At 35.8% G+C, this 20,014-nt stretch overlaps 1 protein-coding gene across 1 annotated transcript in view; it reads left to right on the forward strand.

The window, feature by feature from the left end:
* The first annotated feature begins 643 nt into the window (after positions 1 to 643).
* Positions 644 to 20,014, forward strand: part of NELFA (negative elongation factor complex member A) — a 1,417,687-nt gene continuing 1,398,316 nt past the window's right edge. The window contains exon 1 of the mRNA XM_044062292.1: positions 644 to 964. Within this exon, the coding sequence (XP_043918227.1) occupies positions 755 to 964 (210 nt within the window). The 5' untranslated portion in view covers positions 644 to 754. The remainder of the gene's footprint in view (positions 965 to 20,014) is intronic.

Consider the following 20,014-nt stretch of genomic DNA (forward strand, 5'->3'; position numbering starts at 1 on the left):
ATTTCCTATATTTTATGTAATAGTTGCATAAAACAGGTACTCTGTAACTAAAATGACTCATTTATTAACTGCACTTCACCACCTTTTCTTTTCACTAATTGTGGAAGGATTAAGACTCAGCTAAAACTTGACTCAAAATCACAGACAGATGAGAGGCACGGTTATACACTGTTAATAGACAAATCAGCTTGTAGTGATCAGTAACAGCTTTCATTTACGTTAAATTCAATTGAGGTACGTCAGATTACCCCTACCGGGAAACACTGTTAAATACAACAGCGAACTTCCGGCAACACGATAAGCGTATGGATGTCTCCTATTGAAATGCTCTGTTTACACCACTTAGCTAATAATTAGTGTATTTTTTACAATGGTTGTCAAATTTATGACAAAAATAGCTTCCATTAGTAACTTAACTGTATTTCGGTCACAGCGTGAAATATTTAGAACGGTATCATTTTTACACATTTGTTTTTTTATTTCGTTTATTTTTAAGTCCCCTCTACCGTTAAGCAGTGGTTTCCACAAAAGGAAATCACACTAATAACCTAATGCGGACGTTAAAAAGGGATTGAAGTAAAATACAACACCTATATCAAAAGCCAAATTGCTGCCTCCATCAACAGGTCGACACGGTAGCTCGCCCTCTACAGTTTCTGTCACGCTCATAAGAAAACAAGGGGTCCTCTGTAAACGTCTTTTTGTTTAGGCGGTCTCTTAAAATGCCTGCTACTACTGTTTCTTTTTTCCCAAAATGGCGTCTATGAGGGAGAGTGATACCGGTTTGTGGCTTCACAACAAACTGGGCTCTACAGATGAGCTATGGGCTCCCTCCAGCATTGCTTCGCTTCTCACAACTACTGTTATTGATAATATCCGATTATGTTTCCACAATCTCTCGTCCCCGGTGAAGCTCAAGTTGTTGCTCGGGATGTTACATCTCCCTAGGCGGGCAGTGGACGAGGTGGGTGCCCTTATTTGCAAAGGTAGTGCTATATCGCATATGGATGAAAGCAATTCAACAGTGTCAGTGTCCCACAGCAGATTACCAGCCACTCGCTAAACTCTTCAGTTTTGCTAACTTTATACTGGTGACTTAAAGTACAATTGGAAGAAATTGTTTTGTTTATCACAAATACTTAAACGTAGCGTTTGCAGCTTTTTTTTTAAAAAAAGTTATGTTTTTCTTTGGCTGAGTTGGTCCAGCCAGCAGCAGCATCGCAGCGACTCTTGTACGCCCCTCTTAACCTGTTTTCCACTTAACCTTGTGAGGCCCTTTAAGAACTTTCTAAAGCACACATTTTACGTAAAGGCTGTTTAATTTTTGTCATGGAATGGCGGGACCATGTAACTCGCGAAACTGATTTTGAGACCATTCCTTTTAATTTTACGTATGCCACAAGCGTACTAACACCGGTGTCAGCAGTAAATTAACATCGGAGACTATTTACTACAGCACATATAAATTTGTCATTTCAAAGGAAGGTACTACATTGCATTTGTGCTCCCTTTAATCAAACTTCAGAGTAACAAAAAAAAAAAAAAAAGACTTGCAGTTTTCAGTGATTGGTTGTTTTACATGTCAGTGCTGTTAACACTTTGCAGACAACACACAGCCAGACTTTCACAAAAAAGATCTTATTTGATTTAGTTTAAAGGGATTTACATTTAGAAAACAATAGGACTTTGCAACTTTTGTTTAAACAGGCTGCCATCCACTTTTTATGGCAAAGGCAAAAATTGTAATCCTAAGCATGCCATAACCTTTGTTTTGCATACTTTAGCACCCAAACAGAAAACGTGGTATTATTTAACACCTAAACCATAAAAATACTTAGTGCCCTTCTTTCTACCCCGTGCTTTACTAGGTATACAGTCTGTAAAGGAGAGGTTTCTTGATGTGTTCTGAATAGGTCCTGCCATATATAACCTCTCTGACTTGTCCTTCAGAAAATAGCAGTCATCTAGACAACACTGTTTATGTATATGCCATATGTAGAGAAGATGAGATGAAATTTTGTTAGATAGATGGCAGTTTAGAAATGTACACTGCATGCTTTTTTTTTGGGGGGGGGGGGGTCTCTTCTACATTACAACGGACATTTGAGCATTCTTAAAAGATAAGTTAAAACTAGAAAATTGGTGTGACAAGATTGTAATGGGGAATGTTAGAGAATATTAAAGTATAATATATATATATATATATATATATATATATATATATATATATATATATAAATTACACTGTTCTGGTAACCCTGTTTTTTTACAGAAACCCCACCAAAGAAAAGTCCATCCTGAAGTAACTAAAGTGGGTTTGGGATTTGAAGTAGTAAATGAAGTGGTCAGAATAAAGGAATTTATTTTATCTACCGTTGAGAAAATGTGTTAGACTTATGTAAACTTTCAGGTACTTTAAGGGAATTGACAAAGTTCTAGAGGGTAGCACTTTTTAAGGGGGGGGATTATGTAAGGTAGGGCAGCACAGCATGATAATACATTGTCCATGTTAACTTACAGAAGGCAATATACTGAAAGTTGTAATACTGAGCCTACAATTCTAAATGACAGAGGAGTGATATTGTTTTTTGGCTGACTGCTTACTGACATGTATGTAGTACATGTATACTAATTAGTAGGTATTTTGAGTTCAGCATTGTAAAGTTTAAACATTTTGACATTTCAGGATTTTGCATTCAGTATTGTGACTTTCAGTATACCACTATTAGATAAGTTGTCACATACCTGGATAACACTAGTATTTGTACCGGGATACTAAGAGTAAACTTGTTACTTTGCATTCTGCATCTGTGTGGCAGTACTCATTGTGTGAAAACCAGTTGGATAACTCCAATTACTTAGATCACATTGCTAGTGTAGTAGCTGACTTATGCACTCTGATCCCCCTCAGATAGTAAGAGTATGCTGCTTTACTGTCTTTTGCCTTATCAGTTCACAAGTAGAAGAAAAGAGTGGAAGTGTGTTGTCTTCATAAACCTCACCTGGGAAGTTGGCAGAATTTACGCATTTAAAGCATTTTTATTTAAGTGCACAGTTCTTTTTACAGATCAGGCAACAACAGAAAAATTAGCAGGGTGAAGAAAATCACTTTAAATGTCCTGATTTAGTTGGATGAAATTACCAAACCTGAATGTTTAAATGATGTCAGAATGTGCATTAATGATTATCAGTTGAAGTTATTTTGGAGGGAAAATTATGAGCGTCCTTGAATAATTTTGCAAGAAATTCAAGGGTTTATTTTTCATCACCTAAATGTTTTTCTCAGTAAAGTGCCATGAGTACATATACACAAACCTGTATGCATATATTTATATTACACCTAAGTTGATCTTTTTGAAGTTTGATGATGTAGTGAACAGTTTGAAGAAACCCCCTTGAAGTTTTTCTAGTTTAACCAAAACTGTTTATTTGTAATGAAAATGCATATTTAAATGGGAAACGCTAATAGTTGTCTGGATAACTTCAACCTTGGAATTCACCCTCTAAATGTAACAGAAATTTGAAAAAAATTCTGTGAAGTGTACTTGTGTGCTTCATGCGCATCTGATGCTGCACGACTTGATCTTCTGTTAAATTATCCATGTGCTTTGTTTTATGTTGTGGTTTTTTCCGTAACACTAGCTTTGAATGCAACTCAGATCTGACTTTTAACCTCAGTCCTTGAAGCTGGGTGCTGGGACTGTGCTTAGAATGTGGGGCTAGAATTTCCTGTTGTCTGATGGCTGAATTGGATGTAAGGATGTAGTATGAATTCTACACATAGCTCAGGTATTGTAGGGCTGGTTGGAGAGTGGTATGACTGAATATGCAGCCATATGTAAGTCAAGGGGGCAGGAGGTAAGTGCTTGTGTAATGGCTAGACAGACGTGCTGCTGTGCTGTTATTTTTGATGTTACAGTAGGCAGCAGTCCAAACATGACAGTTTTGAGGAACAATATAAAAAATAACTTTAATGAAAATACAGCTTTTATTGTGTGTATACCATTTCTTTAATTTTTGCATCTCTAATAAACCTAGAAGTGTAACATCCTTCTTAGCACTACCTCAGTGTGATGTATTCTGTGAAAATATAAAGCATTATAAAATTTGGTTATTATTGTGTTTGCTTACTTGGGTAACATACTGATTTAATATCGATTTATTTCAGGTCTAGCTTTGGGGACAAGAACAGTATAAGAGTAAACAATGTAGAATAATATACAGAGTTAAAAATGAATGGTAACAAAAAAAAAATGCAGAACTTTGGGTATGTCATTTTTTAATTTCCTTCATATTTAACTTCTTGGTCTCACTTAAACTGTACAAGAGTAGAGTGTTCTAAGTTTTTATTTTTTCATTCAAGATTATTGCATCAAGAAATTCAAATACAAGAGGGGAATTCCATGTTATTTTGTATGAGTTAAATATATAACTGGCTCGGCTCCTGCTCTCCTCTGGGATAGTCCTATAGGACACCCAGTTTATATACATGCATGCGGTCTATTAAAATTCCTCTTTTCTTTCATTTGCAACCTCATTTCAGACATTGCCTATTGCTTCTTTCTTCCTTGCTTGCTCACATCCTTACCACCCATCTTCAAAATTCTGTCTAATAAAAAAGCAGCGATGATGGCGAACACTAGACTGAAAGTGTATTTGCGTGATGGTTGAATTTTTACCACAGAAACATGGTTGTACTCATTTACGCTGCTGTCATAATATTTTAAGTCACGATTGTAAAGTTACTGTTAAAGTCCAATGCTGTAAAGTATCTCTGAGTTGGCAGGTACTATACTATGTAGATTTGTAATTAGTTATATTTCAACTTAAGGTATTTGTGTTGAACCTTTATATTTGCAAATCTTTGGTAACTTCCCTTAGCATTTATAAGTTACATTTACAAGGCTTATCCGTAGTCACGGTTACAATCTTTGTTTTTGTGCACATCTCTAAATGTAACTCTTACCTGTGTTTGCTTTGTCTCAAAATGTTGCAATGACTCTACTAATTATTTCTCTGTGAGAAAACATGCTGTCCTTGGTTGTTTCTGGAGGCAAGAGGCTGAGTGCTAGGCGATATGGAGAGCTCTGTAGTGAGCATAACTCACGTTTGTATTCACCAAAAAATCATCCCACCCCATCTTTCTTCTTACAGAATATTACTAATTCTGTCACATGTTTCTCACCACCACTAAACTTGCCGCTTTTTCTGATAGATCCTTTTCTCTTAACTCCTCTTCCACTTATACTCTTCACTTCTCTTTATACTACTTGCTCCCATTCCACTGATGCACCTTATTTCTCTATCGATATTAATTTTCTTAGTAAAAGGTACAGCTGCAATAACATCGACCTTCTAACAAACATTACCATAACTTCTGTAACAACAGTGCTTCACTCACTTCTCTGCTAGAAAGAAAGAAAATCGCGACACATGCCTTTGCATTCATCTATGTGAATTAGATTCTGCAAAACAATTCTGAGTCTGAACCTACTGTAAAAATCTACTACAAAACAATACTGAATCTGAACCTGCTGTAAAACTATCAATGTAATTCTAGACTATATATAATTTTTTTGTTCTTATATTTGTATTATCAAATATCTATACCAAATTTTAATTTCTGTAAAAATGTTCAGTGTGATTAGATATTCTTCTAAAAATGTTTAATTTTGATTTCTTACCAGAGAGTAAGAAGCAAAGGCAAAATCAGTTCCTAGTGCATTTTCTTTTTTTTTTTTTTTCAATAAACATTTTTTATTGTTTTTCACAACCATATTACAAATTCACACACTATGTACAATATTTACAAAATGCTTCCATAGGTTAACTTCACATTATATGTCAACCTCGTATATTGGTCATAAGTACAGTACTAATAATCAAAAAAAAGAAAAAAAAAAGAGAGAAAGAAAAAAAGAAAACCCACATTAACAAATCAAGCCAACAAACTGTATTGTCTCTACCTCCTCTATCTAATCTAAGATTGATTTTACATTGTACTCTAAGTCCCGAGAAAAAGTGGATAGGCACCTCTACGCCAACACAATATTGAAAATTTGCTCCCATATTTTTATATTGTTGATATTTTTCTTATGGTCGCTAATTAAGAGTTTATGTGCTAAGATATGTTGTATAGCCACCAATCTGAAATTTTCCCCCGATGTCTGGTCTGGGTTCAACCAATTTTTGGCTATATATAATTTCATTAATAAACAAATATTCATAATTACAATCCTTTTTGATTTTCCTAAATTCTCCGGGGGAATATGTAGTGCATTTTCTTAATTTTCAAATATAATCTTTTCTCCTATGATCTCATTATTGCTGTCTATTTGGATGACTAAAAAGTATTTTAAAGAATCTGGTTGGCAAACAGGATACTTTAGCTATTAGCCACATGTTGCGTAAAATTAGGTATTCTTAACACAGTGCCTCTTCATTGTTATTGCAGTGATCACAGGCAGCTGTTACATGTTATAGCCTTCATGACACCATTCCTATTAGCCTTCATGACACCATTCCTTGGGTCCAAGAGGGAAATTATATAGGCTTCCCATATGTCATCTGTTTTGCCCTGTGTATATGGTATACTTCAGATACAGTTGGTTTAGACTTTGATCTACATTTTCTAGTTATTGCTTTTTTGGCAGCCGTCAGAATTAAACATATTGAGGCCTTACTATGTGTAGGCAGTTTAGATCCTGTATCTCAGCTCAAAAAATAATTTCCTTAGTTACACCTATTTGCTCATCCAATATCTCTAACAGAGTACTCTGTATGGAATTTTTAAAGGCTGCCCACTCATTGTACTCATAAAACATATGTTCCCAGCTACCTGTTTCTTCTCCATCACACCTCCAACATTTGCCTGAGGAAAAGTTATTTGCAGTCTGCTTGGGGTATAAAAATACCTATGCAAACACTTCCAAGCAACCCTCCTAATTCCTCAGTTCATTGTTGCATATTTGGGAGCCTTGCATATGTCCTCCCATTGTTTCACTGTGTATTGTTTATCCAGTCTCTCTTCTCAGTCTTTTATAACCTCCTTATAATGATTCCTATAACTATCATGCAATATTTTATACATCCTATTAATTATCCCTTTTTTAACTGCAGCTTCTGTTCTAAATTCAACAAAAACTCTACCAGAGGAGATATTTCACTTAGGATTTCACTATCCCTCTCTCTTTGCCTATACTCTGATAATCAGTCCCTGATAGGGAGGGCAGTCTAGCTTGAAATCCACATTTCTTGGCCTCATATCACTCTTACTGTTCCCTTTCTACTTATTTGCTCCAGTACCTTAGTTCCTTTGCCATTTTTCTCCAGTAAATTCTATGCCCCTTGACTATTCTCTGTATCACTAATTGCAGTAATTCCTATTGGCAGGCTCTCCTTTCTCTCTTCTCATGTTGGCTTAGTATACTTTCTGCTACTTTATGAATATAATATTCTGTATGGCTGTTTGTTTGTAAGGCAAACACCTTAACCATTAGGCCACCCTCCCAATACTCTCCTAAAGAATCTGCATCCAAAATGCCAGTCTCTATTTATTTCTTGAATTCCTGTCCCCCTGCTTCGTCATCATCCTTTTCCATTTTGAATGACTGCTTTCGGCTTGCGTTATGTATATATGAGCCTTAACTACGTAGCTCTAAAATATCCCTTCAAATCGGGTAATCCTAAGTCATCTTGTTCTTTTGCAAGGATGAACTTATCCCACCTGACTCTTGCTGTCTTTTTATCCCAGATAAAATCCTTCAACTCTCTATTAATTACTGTCCACAACAACTTCTCTGATTGATAAAAGTATGCCTGACCTGTATATAAAGTTAAAGGGACTAAACACATTTTCACTGCACGTATCTTGCTAACCATATCTATAAACAAAAGCTTCCAGTTTCTCAGTTTATGTATTGTCTTTTGTTGAATCTCTTCCTACGTACCCTTAGCTGCCTTAATAGAATCCTTTTTAACCCATATTCATGAATACTTAGTTTTATTATATTCCCCATAAATATGAAAACTAAAAACTGAGTGTAAAGGATTAGTCCAGATAATGTCACTTTAGCTAGCAGATCTAGGAGAGACTGTTTTTCCCTGATACTCACCCTGTAGGAGGAATAAAGACAGCTTGTTGAAGTTTCCAGTTTATTCAGTTAAGCAGTTAGATGGACGAGTGTTCTTGTGCGCATGCATGGTTCTTGGTACTGCAGAAAATCTCTTTTTTTCTCTGCATGCTTTGTCCTCTAACCGTAAGATTTTCTGAAAAGCTGCTCTTGAGCAGTCTCAGTCTGACAGTTTTTTCTTCATTTCAACTTCTGATTTTTTGCAGTTTTATCAGTTCATCTGAATAGCTGTTTAAAGCTTCTTCCATTTTTTCCAGTTTTCTGTTTTGAGTTGATACACTGCTTCAGTGTTTCATTTATTTTAATTGTCTCTGAGCACATTTCTCATTTTTTTTCCTCTAAATTGCTGGAAGACGCTTTTTGTACCAAAGCTGGAGCTTGAACTGCTTTTTGCTGAGTAGCTGCAATATTCTTCCCAATTAGTATATTCTCTTCACCTTTTCTAGTTTATTTTCATTCAGGCTCTCTAAATTTCTTCTTTGCTGGCATCCAGGCAGTGTACTTACTAGCCAGTAACTGAATTTTATTGAAACGGGTGTAATTCTATCAGCTTCTTTTTTACACACTGAGAGAGCCGAAATTAAGCTGTTGATCAGTGTGCAGCCATCAAGCTCCTTACCTTTTTGATTTTTAAGTCAAGTATCACTTGGAGAAAATGAAAGTAGAAGGCAAAGCCTCCACTGTGCTGCTTTTTAGGACATAGAGTAGTCCACATAATTTGTAGTTTTGGCATTAACAACAGTAAAGGAACAAGCAGTCTGGAAGAAACTAGAATTTCCAGGGCAGCTTCCAGAAGAAATGTCCACTCCAACAGGAGAGGTCTCTGACAACAGTAGGGTAGGCAAGATTCACTGTAACATTGTTGGCAGCAAAGTCCATGAGGCCTTGCTGGCTGACTGACTCTAGGAACAGCTGGGAACATTTGTCCTTACACTTGTGTGAGGCTGGCCATCACAGTGGACAAGTGAATAAAAGTAGTATTCCCAAGAGTGTATGCATTTCCCTTTCACACTCTTCCATGTTCTCTTGTTTTCTTTTTGTAATATCACAATGCAAAAATGATATATATTTACACACACATCACTGTAAGTAATCCGCATCTAGTAGTAATTAAAATTCTTCAGTTAAACAGTGTATTTGGTGTATATCACAGTCCTTCATCTTTACTGTGCCTTCGCCTTAACAGGACATCATCCTTTATAAGTACAGCATAAAGTCATTGTTACAGTTGTATTTTATGCTGTATTTCCCTGTGCTTTCCATTACAACAAAAACAAATGTATGCATTTTGACAAAAGATGTGGGGAAACCATTTTTACCTACCCAATATCTTCACTCTTCCTTTGTAGAACCCCTGTTTTCTCAGCGACAGCACTTTTTTTTTTATTATAATGCTTGTATATGGCAGGTGCATCTAGCTGTCATCCTCCAATCCCTCTAAAGGCAGATCTTAGAATAATGTTGCAAACACTTTCCTGTCTCCCCTATTTCCCCCATTCAACAAATTGTATTACTTCCACAAGTCTGTTGCATTATTTTTCTCTTAAGTGTGTGCTGTCTGTTTCTCTTTGGACCAGGATTTACTGCAGAGGACTGTCAAGGAGGGAACACACACAATGTTGCAGCATTGGTCTTTCATCATCCCCCTACTTATCTTTCACTCCCAAATCACTTTGGTGTGCTCAGTGTGCCATTCCACCATCCCACTGCTCTTGTGAAACATTTCAGAAAAGCCAACAGGAGAGCCAGGTCTTGTGTACCTTTCTCCTTTCTTCATTGAAAAACTTCAACACCAAGACTAGTTTTCAATTTCTGAGTCGTCTTTCCTTGAACTTGATATACTAAAGCAAATGCAGCACAAATGGTATCAACCACTCTTCATTCATTAATATTAAGACAGCTGTTTTCTCTCACCCTTACACAAAGCGTTATACTTTGAGTTCAGCTATCAAGACTAATGGATTCTAAAACTTGCTATCTCTGTTAAATGCTGCATCTTCAAATTGCATCTGGACTCCTGTTTTTGCCACAAAATACCATTTATGAAATAAATTGCAAGGATTTCCATAGCTCTAACATTCTGTACTGTATTAATGGTTATGACATTCTTGCCATATTCAAATCGTATTCATTTTTTCACTTGCGCAAACTTTGGTAGCTCAGTAACTAAGTAAACATGCTCCTGTTTCATTATTAAATCAGTAACAGATGCACACCTAACATTGCAGTAGTAACTTCACAATATTTAGCATAATTATATTGAACACATAGTTGTTATTATTTTAAAACAATTTTAGGTAATTATTTGTTATTAGTTAAGACTTCCAAAGTTTGAGGAGAAACTATATAGGATCCCATATCATGCTGAAATACTGTAATAAATTAAGTTTTTTGTTAGCTAGTAATGTAGAAGTGAATGAAGAGTGGTTGATGCAAGTTGTGTCAAATTTACATGAAACTATTAAAAAATGTAACGGATATAACACCACATTTTTACACCTTACAATCTTAATGGTTATTTCAGTAACCACAACACAATACAGAATGGGAACATCCCCATTTGCAACCCCTTTCTTGCGTGTTCAGTATCAATAGAAATATTTTTCAGAAATGAGAAATGTGTATCTTTGTAGGCTGAGACATCCCCAGTTGCAAACATTATACATACAAGTCACTTTGTAGGCTGGCACTATGATTGTCTGGTATCTTAGTGTACTAGTATCTCTTATTGAAGAAAAACAAAATATTGAACAAAAGAAAATGAGTGGGGGGTCCCCTGTTAATTACTGTTCAGTTATAGTGGTTCAAGTAGACAACTAATTTTTTGCTTTCCTTACAGACTCTTAAGTTGCATCTGTCTCTGCAGTGATACTTCCTAGGACATAGTGTAACTGTCAAAACTGATGTGTGTACTTTTGCTCATGTTAGCTCACAATAAAAAAAACCTTTGAAATCGTGTCTTCCATCTTTCCCCCTATGTCTTGCACCAAAACTGTCTTCTGTCCCCATTTGAGTCCTCCTGCTCCAATTCCCGTTTCATTTTCACTGAAGTCAAGTCACCCAGATATGTAGGCCGATTATATAGGGACTGCAGTACTTCACAAATTGAATATGCTAGCAACTCCATTCTCTTGGCCCTCTTTTCCTCTGCATTTGTTTTTTTTTTTTTATTGTTTAAACAGTTTTATTGAATTATCGCTTGTGATATAGGCACATTTGCATTTATATAAAAGTAATGGAACTGTATTAAGTTGAAATTAACAAATATTATGCTTTACATATATTGCTATATAGCATATAATCTAAGCAATATTACATAAATTATTCAATTCCTGACCTTTTTTTTAAACAAAAAACATCTTTATTAAGCCATCATAAATTAATATAAATGAAAACAAACCACACTGACACAATCCTAGTTGCAAGTATTTTACATCACAAACCATACTGAGATATCCCCAGTTGCAAACATTATACATCACTTATAATCTACCCGTTCGTTTTAAGTCAAACATTACATGGCTCATTTTTAAACCTCATTCATCCTCTGTATGCATTGTTCCCACAATTCCCATTTTTCTTATGTAGTTTGCTCCTACCTTTTTCTAAAGATCTCTGTTCCAGTTGTTTTATCTCTGTTAATGTATTCACTAATTCTAATATAGTTGGTTTATATTTTGATTTTCTAGTAATTGCCTTTTTGGCAGCCACCATAATTGAAGACAGCAAGGCCTTACTATGGCTAGACAGTTCCGATTCTGTATCATAACTCAGAAAAATCATCTCCCTTGTCACACCAATCTTACCACCCAGCATGTCTGACAGTGCATCCTGCAGGGAATCCATAAAGTCCGCCAACTCACTGCACTCCCAGATAATATGTTCATTACGTCTTTCTTTCCGTCACACTTCCAACATTTACTATCTACCTGAGGAAAAATTCTCTGGAGTTTACTTGGGGTATAAAAATATCTACATAAACATTTCCAAGCAAAAATCCTCAATTTAGATTTTGTTGTATATATGGGATACATTCACATATCCTCCCATTGTTTCTTTGTGAATTGCTTATCCTATCTCTCTTCCCAGTCCTTTCTAACCTCCACTGATTGATTCTTATAGTTATCATGCAATATTTTATATGCTGTACTAATTATTCCTATTTTAATGGCAGCTTCTGTTCTAGATTCTACTAAAAACTCTACCAGTGCTGGTCTTTCATTTAGGACCCCCCTATTTATTTCTGTTTGCCTATACTCTGATATCAATCCTTGATAGGGAAGGCAGTCTCTAACCTGCAGTCCAAATAAATTCTTGGCATCTTCCCATTCTATCATCTTTCCCTCTCTAGTTATTTGGTCCCAATACCGTGGTTCATTTGCCAGTTTTCTCCAATAAATTCCATCCCCCTTTTGCCTGTTGTCTATATCCCTAATTGCAGTCATCCCTATTGGCAGAATCTCCTTTCTTCATTCCTGGGTTGACTTAGTTCGTAAAATACTTTCTGCTACTTTATGGATATAATATTCTGTGTGATTGTTATTGTCCTTAAAGGTCTGCGTCCAAAATCCCAGTCTCTCCTTATTTCTTGCCCCCCCCTTTCAACATCATCCCTTTCCACTTTGAATTATAGTTTTCTGCTTCTGCTATGTGTAGAAGCCTTAACTGTGTAGCTGTGAAATACCCCTTCAAATTGGGAAGAATCGGCTTATCCCACTTGACTCTTGCCTTCTTCCCCTCCCGGATAAAGTCCTTCAGCTCTTTATTAATTGCTATTCACAACTTTTGTTCTGGTTGATAAAACTATGCCTGACCTGTGTATAAGAATAAAGGTACTAAAAACATTTTGACTGCTTCCATCTTACTATCCATATAACACAGCTTTCATTTTCTCAGTTTTTGTATTATCTTTTAATTCTCTTCCCACATATATTCATAGCTGCCACACCCAAATTCTTTTTAATCCATACTCCTAAATGCTTTTATCATGTCCCCATAAATAAGGATATTGCTGAACCAATTTGTATTTGGGTACATAATTTACCGCTACTGCCTTTGTTTTAGCTTCATTAATTTTGTATCTCGAAAAGATTTGAAACTGTCTCGAAATGTTCCACTACACTAATGTCTCTTCCTGGCTTTGTTCAGGTATAAAAATAATATCATCTGCAAATAGAGCCAGCTTTTCTTGACTACCATGCCAATTTTATCCTTGAATTTCTTAGTTCCTTAATTTTTTTGCCAGTGGTTCTAAATATAATGCAGATAACAAGGGGGGGGGGGAGAGGACATCCCTGCCTGGTTCCTCTGCTCAAACAGAAATAATCAGAAAGGACCCCGCCCACTTTAATTTTCATGTCCGATCCCTCATATATCCTCCTAATCAACCTTATAATTTTTTCAAGAAATGCAGATGCTTCCATTTTTGCTCATAAAGTCCCAGCTTACTCTGTCAAATGCTTTCTCTGCATCAAGACCTGCCAACAACTATGGTATTTTCTTTCTTTCTGCTTCCCTCTGGAGCATTAGTGTTCTGTTAATGTTGTCAAACGTTTGCCTCCCCTCCACAACACATTGATCCATATCTATCAATTTTGACATTACTTTTGTCATTCTTTTAGCCATCATAGACATGAACACTTTATAATCATGGTTTAGTATTGAAATGGACCTGTATGAAGCTGGTTTTGATGGATCTTTACCCTCTTTAGGTGTTACAGCTACCACTGCTTTTTTCTAGGATGTTTGTACTTCTCCTCTTAAAATACTGGTAAACAAAACCTTACCGATCTTTATCAGTTGCTTTCCCTCCTAGCTTCCAGACTTCCACAGGAATACCATCTATTCCCGGGGACTTTCCTGTAGATTGGTTATACATCACCATGCTTCCAGACTTCCACAGGAATACCATCTATTCCCGGGGACTTTCCTGTAGATTGGTTATACATCACCATTTTTATCTCGTATCCTGTTATCCTAACTGTTGGTAATTGAGCCTCATCTCCCTCTAACCTTGACATATTATTATTTTCCATAAACATTTCCATTTGTGCCTTTTTCTTGATTTCCATATTTCTCTGCTTTATATAGACTTTCATAGAATTTCCGAGATAGAAATATCTCTACAGGATTTCTTACCACTTTCCATGTTATAGACTCACTAACCTTGGCAACAGCCCTTTATACTTTCTGTTGCCTGAGTCATTGTGCTAAAAGTTTTTGTGCTCTAAAGTTATCAAAAAACAGTTGCTTAACAGCAATCTTTATAAACTCATGCACATTATTGAGGTAATCCTTTATTTTCTGTTTAGCATTCTGCAGTTGCTGTTCTTCTTGTTCTGTGAAATTTCCCCTGTTCTGCAATACTTTAACATTTGTCAGTCTCTCTAAGTAATTATTCTTAACCATATATCAATTTCTTTTATTTCCACCCTATAAGTAAACCCCATTTTTCTTCTTACTTCTTAACCATATATTCATTTCTTTTATTTTCCACCCTATAAGTAAACCCCACTTTACTTTTATTCCATTCCCAAGCTATATTTTCAGAAGAAATTTCTATCTTTTCTAATAGCTTCTGAATTATTTCTACTACCCATTCCTTAAATTCCTCTTTTCAACAGATAGGTGGGAAAGAGTCAGTGTCTCATTTTGATATCATTACCCTGTGTTTTTATTTTAGTTATTATTGATGCATGACCTGAAATAGTTACTGGGTGCTTATCATGACCTTCAATTAAATATGCATGTTCCTGTGAAATGCAAATTGTCTAGCCCAGCCCACTTTTTGTATCTTGGGGAATAATATGTAAATTCACTCAACTAGTACTGAATTCATATCCTCCATGCCAAATATTTTCACAAATTCCTTCAGAAGTCTACCCTTCTTTGTTGTACTTTCCCTTCCAGGTCCCCAGACATATTTTCAATGCTGTAAATCAAATTCCAGTCCAGCTGTAAATAATATTCCTTGATGAAAGATTATTTCTCCTAGAATTTTCTTAATCTCCATTATATCAATTTTAGGTGGAATATAAATACATGTCAGTGTAATCCTCCTCCCTTGCCAGTAGCCCCTTAGTGCTGCAAACCTGCTATTGTTATTTTTTATCCCCTTCTGTCACTGTTGGAGCTTTTCTTTCAGTTAATACAAGTACTCCTGTTTTCTTTGGTCCCAGGTATTCCATGAATAACCATCCTGGGAACCTTTCTTTATCCAATTCACATGTTCAGGTCTTTCCAACTGTGTCTCTTGTAACATAGCTATTTGCAGTCTACATTTTTTAATATAGTTCACTACTCTCTCTTTGTATTTATCTGTGGGACCATTGACATTTAAAGACATTACAGAAAACATTGTTATATTAAAAAGTTATTTCCACCTTTTGTGTATAACAGCTTTTTTGTTACATGTCTATTTCCAGGTTTTGTATTATATGCAAACACTATTTGGCAGGTTGAACTTTTATACAAACAAATGAATAAAATAAGTGCTTTCACCCATAACCATTCCGGGTGTCATCAGAGTATGATTTAATTAAAACATTCATCCTTAAATGTACTAAGAACACAATGCCCTAGTGTTAAAACCAATGAATAACTTGAACCAGTCATATATGCTAATTACGAGTGCCAAACGTAAATTGAGATAAAGTAGCTGAAACAAAAAACTTGTACAAACTTATGACAACAACCACAATGAAATGTGTTGAGCATCCTCTATGAACAATGCTTGTTATCTGACCAAGAGTATGTACATATAAATTTAAATATACATTTCTATCCATGCAATGTTTAAAAATTAAATACCAATATATTAAAAACATATAAGATGGACACTATTTGTCTGTTTAAAATATTGGAATTTAGTTGACTGCCTATGCTGAAACCTAAATGCATTGTATAAAACTTCAATTCCTTAAAAAATAATAGCCAATTAAATACAGTATGATTTGTGTTTCAATCTACTTGAAATGGAAATATAATCATTTATTCCAGGTGAATCGGAAGCATCCAGTCTCAGTTGCCACAAACGTTCCTTTGCTTCCAATAAATTTTTATTATCGCCTCCTTTAGTGTTGTTGGGAATTCTGTCAATCACAAAAAATATAAATCTTTTAAAATGGTTACATTTCTGGCTGTGAAGATATAGTGAACTCACTTTTTTATTATTTTTAATGTCCCTTACGTGTTCTAAAATCAGTAACCTAAGTTTTCTGATTGTCTTCCCAACATAAAAAGTGGGACAGTTTGTACATGTTGCAATGTAAACCACCATCTTGGTATTGCAGTTGCAATAACCAGGGCATCTGATGGTTCTCCTGTAGTTCTGTACTGCTACATATAGGGTCCGTCATTTATAAACTTACAAGTGCTACATAGGCCACATTTACTCATTTTGGACATTTTGTGCATGTTAACATTGGTGTCCATCTCCATTAATTGTTTCAAATTCATACCCCTACTGTATGTAATCTCCAGGTAACAACCAATAATATCCGTGAGTTCAGCTTTGTTCCTAAAACACTAAGCCATGTTTCATGTACTATATTTATAATTTTTTATGCTGTTTCATTAAATGGGAGTATTAAAGCATCTTTTTTCTTCCTCTCTTCGTTCTTTGGTGTTTCAGTGTCCATTCCATATAGGAGTATGGGTTTGTATATAGTATTTCTTTTTGCCATCACCTCATTCCTAATATTACTCAATATATCAAGGGGATATTCCCTGTCACAAAACATATTTATTAGTTTCCCCATTTCCTCCTGAAATCGTCACTCACTAATCTAGATTTAATCTAACCATCTAACCTTTCACCAAGTTCTTTTTTTGGAAATGGGGGTGGCAGCTCTCATAGTGTAGGAATGAGTTTGAGTAAGTCTTCTTATGAAATATACTGGACTCAAGTCTGTCCTCTTCCTTATAAAATAGTATATCGAGGTAATCACACCTTGTGTCGTGATTCCTGATTGTAAATTTTAAAAAGGTGGTAGTTGTGCCCAAAAACTCAACAATTTCCTGAATTTCTTCCCTGTTACCCTTCCAAAAAATGAGAATATCGTCCAAATAGTGTAAATAAAGTGCTTTTCTGAATGAAAAAACAAAAGTAAAAATAAACTGTTTCCCAATATGCTAAAACTAAATTGGCGTATATGGGCGCAAATCTGGCACCCTTAGCAACTCTTGTACTCTGTAGTATTCACCTTCAAATAAAATGTAATTATTAAATAACATTTCTGTAAGTTCCACAATCAATTTACACTTTACTGTGTGCATATTCCCAAATTTAGATAAACAGGCTTCAAACATTTCTAATCCCAAAGCGTGTGGTATGACCAAAAACAAGTTAATTACATCTTTTGTGACAATGATTGTATTGGTGTAAATTTCGGTTTTGTGTTGCCTAACAACATCAAGGCAGTGCCAACAGTCTTTTAAAATGTGAGGTAGCTGGTTCAAAATATTTTTTACAATGAAAATCCACATATGAGGCCATAGCTTCTGTTTTGGAACCTTTAGCTGAAACTATAGGTCTAAAAGGTGGTTTATTAACATCTTTGTGGATTTTCGGAATGCCGAAGATGGATGGTGTGGTGGGTAACTCAACCATGTGATAATCATATTCATCTTTGTTCAGTGAACCATCCATCAATAATTCATGCAGCTGCCAATCCAATTTAGTGTAGGCCCTATAGACCTCAAGCCTGGAAACCTTCTCATATGTGTCATTATCACTTAACATAAAGGTCATTTTACTCGAATAGTCCGTGTTGGACATAACCACAACCCCACCACCTTTGTCAGGTTTCATTACCCTGTATTTGTCTGTGGAAATTAATTCCTTTAAACAGAATCTTTCACCAGTGGTCAAGTTATCCTGCAATACTGTTTCTTAACACATCTGCGTATTTGTGTTTCGCATAGCACTTCAAATAAGTGTACCATGAGGTTCTGTGGAGGTATAAAGGTACTGGTTCTTTTCAATACTAATACACCTTTCCCTGTATTGGGACTAACATTGTTGGCAAAAAACATTTTCAAATTAAGCAGTCTAACATACAATCTGAAATTAAAAATTTCCCTATATCATACTTGACATTAGGGATAAAGGTGAAACCTGTTTTAAACATGGGTAATAAGAAATTCACCCCGGGGATCACTTGCTTGACAGGGGTACAGGAAAATAATTTTCTTGGGTGGCAAAATCCAGGGTACCTTTTTGGCTAGGCTTGTATAGGCCCTAGAGCTAATAGCCTAGTACCTCCCTATGAACCTATGAATAATATAGTTCGATGATGGCTCATTTTCAGTATAGTTATATGTTGAGAAACCTCCATTTTATATTATAGTACAACTGTGTGCAGGCATACAAAATTCATCACGGTTTAACATGGTATCAAAATTCAGTCTCATTAGTCGTACTGATGTCTGAAAATGTATTGAAGGAACCATTGTCTATCATATCATAATAAAGATGTTCCCCAGTGGAATTCAAATCAGATTGCCTTGACACATCTACTAGAGTTCCTACATGTAAGTCACCACTAATGTCATTGAGATGCCCATCAAGGTCTTGATTTAATTCTATCTGTTGTTGTGTCAAGATGATGTGTGTGTGGTTGTATGGTTTGGTTGGTGGAACCGGTGTCCCCCTGATCCCTTGTGGTAGTCCTGCTGAAATTGTTGACCCTGGTATCGGCCCCGTATTCTGTCGGACCGCCTGAGGGGTTATTGTTCTAAAAAAAAAACCTCTTCATCCTCTGTGTTAATAACCCTGTCATAGGTTATAGTAGGTTCCCTCGTTGTAGCCTCTGCTGAGGGTGTAATGTTGTGATCTGATCTTTGTCTCACTTCCAATTGCCTTCTAGTTTTTTTGGCTCTAAAATGTGCATACGCTCTTTTCTCAGCGTATTCACTGCTATCCCTCAGGAGCTTATTGTTTTTAATTTCAGGCCCCTTGTTAACAAAGTTGTCAGTATCTCTCAAAATGTTATAAAAACGGAACTTACTAAATTCAAATAGTAGGTCGTTGGTAATGCTACTATTCAAGGCTACAGGCTGTTTTTTTAATCCAATTAGTTTAACATTGTTACATATAATCAACCTCATTAGGTCCATGCCTGTACGATCAAAAAGTTGTCAAGTCATCGTAAAACTGGTTTCCTCCTTCGAATCCTATTGGAAGTTTAAAGATATTTAATCCCTTAAGTACCTGTTGCAGCTCAATGGATCTCTCCAAGAATACGTTGTCCATTTGTAGCGATTTGAAACGCTTCAAGGTTTTTTCCAACTCTATAAGCGGATTGTTCAAGGAACCCATATTGGCTCTGTTTCCCGTAACCAACCTGTTGTTTAAAATGGGAGCAGCCAGACACATATCGAAATTCCCTCGCTTCCGGTTTGATGTACTATCCGTGTTACCGTCTGTAGCGTTCACTGCGGTACTAGATGATGAGTTAGCATTGTGTAAATTACCTTGGTTTAACCCTGCACCCGCTGTTGAACTATTGCTAGCTGACCGAGCTACCGGGTTGCTGCCAGGCGTAGACTGTATAGTAAATAATTCAGCCTGTGTCTTGGTCAATGTGATATTCTCTGCAACAGGTAGTTTGTACCCTTTGTCCTGTATCGCTTGTACAAGGAGTTGTGTAACATCCATATATTGTACTAGTAGCTGCTCCATCCAGTAAAAATTTTTAAGGAATTGAAGTTTTATACAATGCATTGGTTTCAGCATAGGTAGCCAACTAAATTCCAAAATTTTAAACACACAAATAGACTATCTTCTATGTTTTTAATATATCGGTATTTAATTTTTAAACATTGTGTGGATAGAAATGTATATTTAAATTTATATGTACATACTATTAGTCAGATAACAA

The sequence above is a fragment of the Protopterus annectens genome, chromosome 2.part1 (assembly GCF_019279795.1).
Source record: "Protopterus annectens isolate FY-2018-M chromosome 2.part1, PAN1.0, whole genome shotgun sequence".
NCBI lineage: Eukaryota > Metazoa > Chordata > Ceratodontiformes > Protopteridae > Protopterus > Protopterus annectens.